Here is a 12,005-nt window from a genome sequence, read left to right on the forward strand (position 1 = left end):
ATGAGTTTTATTGTTGATATTTTGCTTCACCGGGGAGCACAAAATACATTCATCCATTTTCTATAGAATTGGTTCTCATTAGTGGATGATGATGAGCTGAAGCCTACACCAGCTGGACTCTTGAGGGACCAATTTTTCAAAAAAATGCAAATGGCTTCTACTATCCGGACATTCATAACTGATTCGCATCTACAAATTCGGATTTGAGGGTATCCAAACCAAATCCTGTTTCTGATTACCCTACCATTATATGATGATGATGATGATGATGATGATGATGATGATGATTATATGATCCAATCCGGGCCACAAGGGAGAAACAAATCAAAGTGTGTATGTCATGCAGCATTCAGTGCCTGCATTCTTGTGTGACTTTAAATCAGGCGTGGGCAAACTATGGCCCGGGGGCCACATGTGGCCAGTTAAACGTTTTAATCCGGCCCGCCGAACTTGGAAGAAATTAAATAAATAAACCTTGTTCATTTATTTTCTAAAAACTGTGGTTTTTCAAAGACATATTTATTGTTGTAATGCTTTTTTTCACTTTCATTTAAAATTAAATATATTTATTTTCTGATGAGGTGAGGTGACCAAAACACTCCATCCATCTGATCCTGGCCCGGCCCCTCTGTCAAATTTTAGAACCCATTGTGGCCCGCCAATCAAAAGGTTTGCCCACCCCTGCTTTAAAGGCAGACATTTTACTTGTATAGTTAAAAAAATTGAAAAGATGTAGTTAGATTTTATGGAAAAAACAAAACAAAATAAGCAACAACAGACTAAAGTGTCGTGTTACAAACTCAAGCTATGAAAAATACAGGCAAAAATCCATTAATGGAAAAAGTCAAACAAGAAATGAATTTGAATAGAAATCACTTTAGTCTGCCGCATAGATCAGACTATTGCGGATGAAAATCAGATCACATCCAATCAATGCGCATGACACAATTACATTTCAGGATGAAGAATAAGTTTGTTTTAGATAGGGAATGCGTGCAGTGTGTTGGCTGAGTGCTGTAATTGAATGTGTGCCGAGGTTCTTCATCTTTGGGGATTATCTTTCCTTGGCTGCTGGTGATTAAGTATTCCCTCACTAGTGTTAATTAGGCTGCACTCCACCAAGCCACACTAACCTCTGCCTGACTGTGAGTGTGTGTGTGTATATGTGAGTACTATGCTGTGACCTTGTTATCCATCATATCAGACCACATGCGGTATCTTACGCCATCTTGCATGAATGAAACTACCATTCAAAGAAAAAAAAAAGAGTCAAAATTCTTAATCCAAATTCTTAGTCCAGACTGACCTGACATTGTCGTGCTTCTGGATATAGATCTTATGAAACATCATGTCTTCCTTCTTGGCATTGATGTCAGCCTTCATCTCCATGGCAACATGCCTTGGCAGCACTGAGAGCAACAGACGTTCCTGGGAAACATGCAAAAAAAAACAAAAAATTGAGACAAAAATGCAGACTGCAACGCTCTCGAGCTGTCTATGACCTACAGTTTGGGTTCGTTCCACGATGAACGTTTTATGTTTTATGGATCTTGTAAATGCATTTTGTTTGGTGGGTACCGTAAATAGAAGACCAAGAGGAGCAGTCTGATCTAGCACACCGTAGGAAAGTACCAGTGTCTTGAATTTGATGTGTGCAGCAATGGCGTGCTAGAGAATAGTCGGGCAACAGCGAGGGACATACAGTTGTAATCTGACCTGAATAAGCGCTGGGCACCTTCTCTTTCAAGGAACGGTAGCGGTCGCTCTAAAGATGAATATGGATTATCTTTTTGATGCAATCAGGAAAAAGTCAGAAGCAACATCCAAAAAGGAGCTAGTACTGAGTAGTCTACAGAGCTGGGCAGTCCGGCCCATTTTTGGGAAAGGGCGGCGAGGAGTGACAAATTTTAAAATAATTTTTAAAATAAGAGGAGGACGGAACGGTAGAGAGATCGCGGCCGGAAGCCGGGGGGACTGACCGGCAAAAAAGGGTCAAGTGCCCAGCTCTGTGTGTCTGTAGTGTTACATTATTTAAACTAGCTGTTATTTTTTTAATGCCAGAAAGAAATGGTTGACGTGACTAAGCATTTGTGTGTATATTGGCATGACCTCTTCACTCAAAATGTTGATCCAGAATAAGATGATGAAGAAAGAAAAGGTCTTGAATTCTGGTCAGTGTTGTAATACGTAGTACCTGTTGCTGATTCTCCCTTTGCAGATGTAGTCTGGCCTGGATGTATCCTCTCGTCTCCTGGAAGGCTTGTCTCTGAGAAACCTCAGCAGGGTAGTGGGTGCAGATTCCAATGATGTTGGTGCACAGGAAAATAAGGACATTTGCACTCACCTATAGAGAAAAGGGAGATGAAAAAAAAAAAGAATCGGGTTTTGTTTGTTTTTTTTGAAGAAGAAGAATGTGAAGAAGAGTGCTTACATTCAGGCGAGAGATTTCTATTTATTTCCGGGGGAATTCAGAAGATTGGCAGCAGAAGTAATTGTGGCAATTTACCAATGTTGTGCTGCTGCTAATTACATTTTGCACACAACAGAGCTTGCAAAACTGGTGCCACTTTTACCATGCTATAAGATTTTAGCTTGTGTTTACTCCCATTGTCAATTGTAATTAATTTCTGTTCACATTATCTCTTTAATAATATTATACATATATATATATATATATATATATATATATATATTTTTTGCTTTATTTGGCCCCACCATCCGCTGCCAGGTCAGTATTTCAACACTGTTCTATTACTTGGCTTAATAAAGGTTAACTAAACGGATGCAGCAAAAGAATGAGAAAACAAGTCTTTCCTTTTAACTTTCACTCATATCTGCATAGTCTTTCTAAAAATAGCTCTAAATACTATGAGACCATGGCGTCCATTCATATAAAATAATAAGTGGTAAACAAAGATGTACTCAATATTTTTTTTTTTTTTATTACATGAGAAACAGATGCGCCTGTCATAAGTAAACAGTGAAATAAGGCAACATAAGAACGAGACAGATTGGATATTTATCGTGTATGATATTTAGTGGCCTGGTGTTCAAGTTTCCATTGCATCGTGGGAATTGCTGTTGAGCCGCCACTTCCTTTAAAGATGTTGTTTGCAGAGCGAACGTGACACTCCTCACCCAACAGGCTACATTTGGACACTGATAAAGAGAGTGGTGGTGGCTGGGGCTGTGGGGGTAGGACGGCAAGGAAGCAAGCTGGGGGAAATACATCCTGTATCAAACATTTATAAGAAGACCTGCCATATCGGACTGGATCATGTCAACTGAAAGTGAAAGTGGAAACAGACCCAGGAATCTGCTATCCTGCCCAGCATGTGATCTCAACTTCTCTTCTCTGACATGAAAATAAACACTAATGTTATGTGAGAGGTTTTCACACTGACATCTCCTGGGTCGAAAGGGAAATACACAAAGGCCAAAAGAGCACAGCACAAATAAAGAACAAAAGACAAGCAAGATGAGAACATATCTTATCGACAGTCAGTTTTATTAGAACATACTTAATTTTATTTGTTCAAGTGGCTGTACGAAATGTAATTTGGCTCTAGATACATTTTTAAAGTAGGATGCAGATAATTCAACCACAGGATGAAATGAATTGAGTGAATTCAAAAAATTTTTTTCATTATAGTGGTTCTTGAACTTTTTACACCTAGCACCGTCTCAAAAAATATATATATTTATCTTTCCGAGTGCCACAATAGCAAATAAACAGTATAATTACAATTAAAATAGAATCATGTTTATAACGAAGTGTTCATCAAAAACAAGACATTAGTTTTATTCCTAAAATGTCGATATTGTAAGCAACAGTTAATACATTATTTATTTAGTTTAAACATATTAGCTTTATTCTAATAACTTTGATTGTATTTCATGCATTATTAATTTTATGATTCTATTTTATGCTTTCAATGTTGTGTATTACATTTATAAGCAGTACAGAAAAAAAGCATGATGGATATTGTGTCTAACCCAAATTACCGAAAGACCCATTGGAAAAAAAATGAAAAGGTTTTTGTTTGTTTTTGTGAAACAATCATTCTAGTAGGAGGAAATTTTAATACCTACCGAAGAAAAGGAATCACAAGAGAAACTGTGTCGAATAAACATGACCAAAGATAGCAGGTGAATGGAGAAGGACAAAGGGTAAAAAATAGAACATAAATGATGACGATGTAGATGGATATCAAGTGGCAATACGCAGGATGAGGAAGGAAAAAGACAAAAAAAAAAAAAAAGAAGCGTGAGAGTGAGTGATATCTGCAGCGGACAGATTTAAGCCGCAGTGACATGAGGCAGATGGCCCCGGGCGCTCACTCCTGTTTACATTTCGCTCGCTATTCAAGCAAAAAAACAGCCAGCATTCTGTATGCAGGTACAGGTAAGTTGGTCTAAAAGTGCACAAGTAACGAACATTAAACAAAAACCGAGAGAAAAACCTTTTCCTTGCCATAGGCTAAACACTATTTGATGCGATGAGATTCACACCGCATGCTTCTCATAACCTATGTGCCTGAGCGCACAAGCTGCTGCTAATTGCTTGCTTTTCTCAAGAGGGTAAGGGCTTGTGGCTTTGCAGAGTACACAGGAAGCTCCTATGTTTACGCAACAGCGCTCCACCTCTTCAGGAGCTTAGCAGCGTTTACCTGCTACTTGTCCGTGCTCGCGCTGCAGGACCTGTGCACCTGCTCATGTCCTCTGTGCACATTTGTTGCCACGCATCAACGCTGGACCGATGCCGTTTTAATCACACCACCGGCCCATTATCGTCTTCATGCATAAGGTCATCCGGCAGCGTTTTCGTTTATGTTTATTTCACGAGGCGAAAATAAACCAGGAATTATAGGGCATATGACATAATTCCCTGTCGCGAAAGCAGACGTTATTTCCACTGGGTACAGCCGGCCAGCCATCTGACTAGTCAGGACAGGAGCGCATCCTAATCCCTGCATATCAAAATGGCATTATGTAAGAGCTGTTCTCATCGAGACAGGACAGGCAGCATGGAATAAATATAGATTATTATTTTTGTTTCCACAAAAAGGCTCCATCATGTTAGGCAAGGTACACAGGCTTAATCAATAAATGGTCAACTCACAAAGTAGGACGAAAAAAAATGAAATTACTGTGCCACGTTCTCGTCCAGTGACGTGTGTGCGCGTGTGCGTGAAAGCGTGTATGTGTGTGCGTGTTTGTAGGTCCTCTGACGCCAAAAGGACCCTTTGCGCCCCTCAAATGTTATTTGTATTTTTTTTTGTGTACGTGTGCTTGTTTGTTAAAGTCTGTCTGTCGCCTTATAATAGTAAAAAGCTACTTTATAAAACTACTTTAGGTATCCGTACAGTTCCAGGCATTTGAGCGAGTGCGTGGATGTGAGAGAAGGGAGGGCAGAATGAGCAGCGCAATGGGTAGGGAAGCGGCATAAAAAGCAAATCAGGTACATGCAAATCTGAATATATCCCCCTTCTAATTTACCTCCCATGCGTAAACTTTTACTGCCACGAAAAACCCTAAATTCCATTTTTTACATGTTGTCACACGAATTTCCGAGCTGCTGCTGAACGCATCATTCACTCTGGCCACGCAGAGCAGGTGTTTGGATTTAGCCCGCTCAATGAAGCAGGTTCATGGCAGGAGAGCTGATCAGAAAGTATATTGTTAGTGTTCCCATCAAACCAACAGTATATTTAACCAGAATTAAGGATTGAGAAAAAAACAAATCAATAGTATTCTGATGAAAACCAATAAACCATGAATGAAGCTAAGGTGAGCCATTGGTATTTCTTAATATAGAGCCAAGAGGAAAAAAGTGTTACAAATGTTCATCATTTTATTTCTGATGGAAGGCCCCAATGTCCCAAGCATGATCTTTCTACGCTGAGCAGGGTTCATCTTGAGAAGCATGTCCACTCCATACATCGCAGCAGTTTGTGCTGTTCAGCCCTGTTAATGGTGCTTGCCACCCAAAAAAGAAAATCATCACTGATTCTGATCAGTGGAAGAAAGATTAAGAAGTTGAATGCCTTGCTGTTGAAATACATCTTTTTGGTGGAAGTCTCAACAAAACAAAACATTCATTTGACAGTAACGTGAATGAAGCTGCAGGATGTGCACTTTGCATTTAGGAAAATACTTCCTTTTCTTGCATCTGTAAGGATAAATCAGTCACATGGTTTATCTTAAGAGACCTGCTTTACGTCTTCTATGATGTCAGTTTCCAAGCTGCATTCATATAGCAGAGTCATTAAAGGTCTCTCCTGCATAAGCGAGGGAGCCATGATGCTGATTTGAAGTGCAATTCTCATTCTCCCCCTACATGCGTATTTTTCGCATTCCTGTGCGAGGTTCCGCATAGTGTTGGTCCGAGACTCACACCCACGAAAACTGTGAATGATTATCGCGGCCGCACAGTTTTCACTTAGCAACTATCACCCACATTCCACAGCTTTCCTCTAAAGACCTGCTGCACCCCCACCTGGGTTCAGGGCCAGTTGCAGCACACGGACCATTCAAGGAGAAAAGGGCAGAGATGATTTGTAGGAGCTCATTAGAGCAGCACAATGGTAACATACTGTATGCTTATAACGTTTTATAAGGTTTTATTTTTGAGTGAGCACTTGACTGCAAACAAATGTTTCCCATGAAGTTATCATAGCAAAACAGTCATTAGTGTAAAAAGGAAGCTGGGCATGAGAATCATGTTCCCCTTTGATTAATCCCTTTTAGTGCTCACAGATACGAAGTACCAATACCGCTAATACTATAACTCAATGTGAAGAAAGACATTTCTTTCTGACGCAGATGATGATTTGCCAATGTGTCAAATTGCCACTATAGAGCTGAGAAGAACTTACTCACCGTCCAATTTATTTAGATATATTTTTTTTAATTCTGAAATATCCGTCGTTATTATTGCGAGCCTCGACGAGTACCCGATATCTTAAAATTAGGCCTGTATCGACCTGACACAATGTCTGGTGTTGGTAGTCGCCCATCACTAACCGTAAATATAATTTTCAACTAATTCAACCTCGTTTCTGTGGGGATCCACTTTGGTCTGGATTCACGCTGGGTGTTTCAAGTGAGGGCATTCCATTTTTTTATACTTTCTGGTTGGAATTGGGCCTTTTTCCAAATATGGATTTAATTCCAATACTTGTCGAAGAGCTACCAATGCAAGTGCGACTCAAAAATGTAACGCCAGCTAACAGCAAGCTCCTATCGGTTTTGAACACACCTACCATACCACTTACGATTAAGACAAGAAAATAACTCGCGCAGTAAGACAATTTATTGATAAATATTTGCAGCCTTTTTCTGCCCGTCGCTACTGATCGGCTTAGTGACTCATCCTGAGCAATAAACTCACCCCCAAGCTCTTCTCTGCATCTCTGTCTCTGAATTTTTTGACACAGATCATGACACAAATGAAAAATAGAAACATGTTGCGTTCGCATTTCGATGCTGGAAATAAAACCTGTGCTACAGACACCGACAAGAATTAAGTGAAATAGCAACAAGAACAGTGTGAGAAGTCAAGGCATAATTTTGTCCATACAAAGTGAGCGCCTTAAGCGATTAACTCGTACATTGCGTGTCGAAATTTAAATTCAACAGTTCTAAAATCAGAGTCAGTGAACAAAGTCATCATGTTTTTTTTGTGTATTCTGTTTAATATAGTTTAAGCTCATTTGTAAAATCCTCCAAAAAAAGCCCAACTTTTCACATCATTTTTTTAAGGAGCAAAGTGAAGCGAAATTTGCACCAGCGAGTGTTGCTGGACTTTGAACTTACAACAACTGCAAGAGTGTTTCTGGCTTGCTTCAACACAGAGCAGCAGCGAGCTGCAAACATCGGCTTAACCCGCCAGGAGTTCAGCACTGCTTGATTTCAGCTGGGAACGCTCACAGGCTGCTAGGAAATATAATTCATGCTGATATGTCAAAATGTGTGAAGAGGACACAATTGTGACTTTGTTACCGGCCCCATTAAATGATTGATTTGAGAAGCATCTGGAACTCTTCTGAACATCTGTGTTGGATCAGGCTACTTTATAACACACGCTAGTAGCCCAAACAATGACATCGCTCGCTCCAACCGGTGTCGAGCAGGTTGCACCTTATCTTTGCTTGAGAGGTTACTTAATTCAATATCCTTTCGTTTCATTCATTGGATTCCCTACCAGTCCTCCCATGCACACTTGCGCTCAATGTCACATGATCTTTTGTAAGCGAGTGTGTGCGCCGTGCCAAGCATCTGCTGAGTTTGTGTACACAGCCCCGGCCTCGTGTCTACACACGGCGCTCGCTGGCCTTATCACAAATGAGCAGAACCGCACTCGATAACGAGTCAAGCCCCGCCTTCACACTGACTGCAGCTACAGGCGGTCTGCGCATACTTCAGCTGTTAAGAGTTTAAAAAAAAAAAAAAGGAATAATGACTCATAAATCCACTAGTTAAGTTCTTCATTTAAAAAAATCTGGCTCCAACTAAAGTATTTAGTTGTCATTTTTGCATGCGTATTTGCAGGTTTTGTTTTTACTTTAGCAAATGAATGTTTCATACACATTTTTTCCCTTAGCGGCATGGCAAAGGTCGCTAAACAACGTTAAAAAAATTGAGAATACTTTTGGCAAGTATATATAATACAGTAAAAATAGACATACAGCATTGCTTCGTCTTGTGATAGGATCAGTGATCGGCCCCAAAAATCACCCGTCACTCTTATACTCAGACGTGAAACGGCAATTTGTTTTTCCTGAATAAAGAGGGTGTCTGAACTCATTCATCATTGCACGCACATACTGTTAATTTTTTAATAACAATAGATGCAATGATTATGAGTGGTTAAGCAAACTATCCTTGTCTGTTGTTGTCCATACAGTGCAGTCCAAAAGTCTTGGGTCAGAATTGTTTTTTTTTTTCTTAGCAGTGCAGCAATGAGCATTTATAATTAGAACATCACAAAGTACAGCAAGAGGCCACATGCAACTCGCTCACAGTCGCTGACGGAACCTCGACAAAGGAAAATGTGAAATGTGCAGAGATTTTATTTTGAAATTATTTTTGATAAGGACGCAAGATTGAGTGAGGGAGCGAACTGGAGCTACGACTTTTGTCTGTGTTGCGAACTTAGCGACCTATATTCACTGTAACTTCAATTTCAATAATAATATACTTTCCACTTAAACACTGTATTGGGGAGTCCTGACGAGGAACCGCTAATATGAGTTGGTAGCTGGTACGCAAAATAAATGTCATGCAAAGGCGCTTATAATTTTACGGCCTCTGCGGTGACCTCAGACATTCACACAATATTTTCAAAGTCTTTTTCCTTTTTCATCTGATAATCTCTACTCCTCAGCTATACTTCTGTATATTTGAGCAAGGGACATGCTGGGGGTCTTGGTGGTGTCAAACTCCTCACCACACATTTCACTTGGCAATCATGCCGGTGTGACTTCTGTGGAGAGGGTGTGACTACCAAAGTGTTCCGTCACTGGACTTGGCAATGTGCTTTCATTTAACGAACTGCAAAAGGGTTGAAATTGAGAGTTCGAAAAGCCTTTTTGACATGCACTAACTTTGACCTTGTCCCTGCTGAATCCTCGGTATTATTTCATCACACTAAGACACTGCACAGGCATCAGAATGAAAATATGTAACTTTAGTACACAAACCACTGCCATAATTACTTTTGATGTCATATACAACATGTCAAGTAGGATTGTGTCATAGTTTGATTGTTATACCGCACACAACAAGCTCTTGAAAACAACATTTCAAGTCAAGCAACTGTTTTGACAGCATTGAGGCTAAAAGACGAGCTGCCCAAAGATAAGCTCCGACTAACTAGACCACATCCGTTGTGTCGTTGGTTCTTTCTTGACTCCTGACAACCCCCACTCATGTGACCCATGTTTAATTATGGACCGTCTCATTACGACAGCAGTGGGGGTGGCAAAGCAGCGGACAAGCTTGAAGCCCTCGGTCACACGTCCATGGCTCTTCTGTATTCAAAGTAAAACGTGGGAATATAGAACATATTTTATGTATTCATTTTGTTTTGTTTTTTTGCCTGGGGGGGGGTTGAAGTGACAATTACCAAACTGTACACCAGTTGAATGAAGTGGGTCTCGGCAGCTTGAGTCATACCTGTTTCCATGGTAACCGTTGGACCAACTGAGCACAAGCACAGAGGGAGACACTTAGCAATGCTGCTTATTCCCCATCATTCTCAGAAGTGATGCTGTACCGGTACTTCATTTCCAGACCTCTTATTGGCTCAGTGACGAGCAGCCGTGGTATGTGTACCTAATATGTGTGAGTGAGTGTGTGTGTGTGTGTGGATATATATATATATATATAGAGAGAGAGAGAGAGGGGGGGGGGGGGCTCACATCTAGGGGCAAGTTTGTTTTTTTTTTTAAATATGGGAGGAAACTGGAGTACCCGGAGAAAACCCACACAGGTATGGGGAGAACATGCAAACTCCACACAGGAAGGCCGGAGCCGGAATCAAACCCACCACGATCGTGCCGCCTATACATACTGAAAACTTCGAAGAAACATTTCACACATCCCATTTAGTCGAGACTGCTGATGTTTTCTACACTCTAACCTCTACAAGACAAGACAAGCTGTGATATGATTTGCATCAGTCAGCAAACATCAGCGTTGTGAGCTAAGTGTACATGTGACGGGTCTCCTAGTTAAAACGCCGCTGCCACAGAAAGCGCACAAATTATTTATCAAGGAGCCGGTGGAGGAACTACGTGGGGAGAATGTGAGTGAATGTGAATGAGGTAAATCGGGAAGACGAAACACCCAAATGAGAGCAACACGGCCCCTAAGACGATGCTTGCGCTGGCATGAAAATAAAGTTACACCCGCTTTTACGCCCACCACACGGGCGCCAGTCTACCAAAATAGGACCTATGGGTGCAAATATACATACTGTACTTGGAAAGAAAAATCAACATGTACTATATCAGGGTTTTTTTTCACAGTCCAAGCCTCAAGGTGAAAAGTAGACAATTGAAATAAAAAGTAAATAAATAACCTTCAAATGAGACATTTTTTCTGGACTGGCCCTTATAAAACGATACAATAAATACACATTTATCCTTGGTCGAAAACGTTGTACCTCAAGGATTTATTTTGGGCCCTGTCTTCCTTGCCGCCTATTGTGTAGTACTGTATAGGTAAACTTTTTGATTGACGGGCCACAATGGATTCTAAAATTTGACAGCGGGGCCGGACTAGGAGCAGATGGATGGAGTGTTTTGGTAACCTCACCTCATCTGAGAATTCTTTTTTAAGTGAAAGTGTACAAAAGCATTACTACAACATATATGTCTTTGAAAAACCACAGTATTTAGAAAATAAAACATTAACAAGATTTATTCATTTAATTTTTTTCAAGTTCGGCGGGCCGGAATAAAACGTTAAACGGGCTGCATGAGGCCCCCGGGCCGTAGTTTAACCACGCCTGGTGTAGACTGTAGTGGTGATTTTCTTCCTCCTTACTTACTCCTCCCTCCAACTGCATTCTGTTTTGCTGATTCAGTTGAGCAAAATACTCAAATTCTCGACATGAATCGTAATCTTAAATCATATCACTAAACAAATGAATAGCCATGTTGTTTTTCAAGCGTGTGCGTGTGTGTGACTGATTGGGTGTGTAAGGACTGCACAACACTGGCTAATTTGTTTCAGCTGTGAGTTCTGAGGAGCTGAAAAAGGGAGCAGAATGATGAACTTGATACATCCCAGTTACAAGCTGTTGCATGTTTTGTCGATTATACGCATGTTTGGAAAAGCCTCCCATGTTTAACAAAGAGGTTTAAACACCACAATAAGTGTAAATGTGCGCATAAAATAATGAGACACACAAAGTAACCAAAACCAAAGCAGCTCACCAGCAAATGGGTTTGACTTTTACGGGAATTTAGGAAGTTCCATTTCAAAAGCCAAATATG

General features: G+C 40.5%; 1 protein-coding gene across 1 annotated transcript in view; it reads right to left on the reverse strand.

The window, feature by feature from the left end:
- LOC148339744 (adenylate cyclase type 6-like) overlaps window positions 1-12,005 on the reverse strand; it is a 36,373-nt gene that overhangs the window by 11,572 nt on the left and 12,796 nt on the right. The window contains exons 5-6 of the mRNA XM_088290679.1: window positions 2,195-2,344; window positions 1,307-1,428 (exon numbers count right to left, since the gene is read on the reverse strand). Of these exons, the coding sequence (XP_088146805.1) occupies window positions 1,307-1,428; window positions 2,195-2,344 (272 nt within the window). The remainder of the gene's footprint in view (window positions 1-1,306; window positions 1,429-2,194; window positions 2,345-12,005) is intronic.

The sequence above is a fragment of the Idiotropiscis lumnitzeri genome, chromosome 3 (genome assembly GCF_059441095.1).
Source record: "Idiotropiscis lumnitzeri isolate Australia: NSW breed Sydney's pygmy pipehorse chromosome 3, RoL_Ilum_1.0, whole genome shotgun sequence".
NCBI classification, from domain to species: domain Eukaryota; kingdom Metazoa; phylum Chordata; class Actinopteri; order Syngnathiformes; family Syngnathidae; genus Idiotropiscis; species Idiotropiscis lumnitzeri.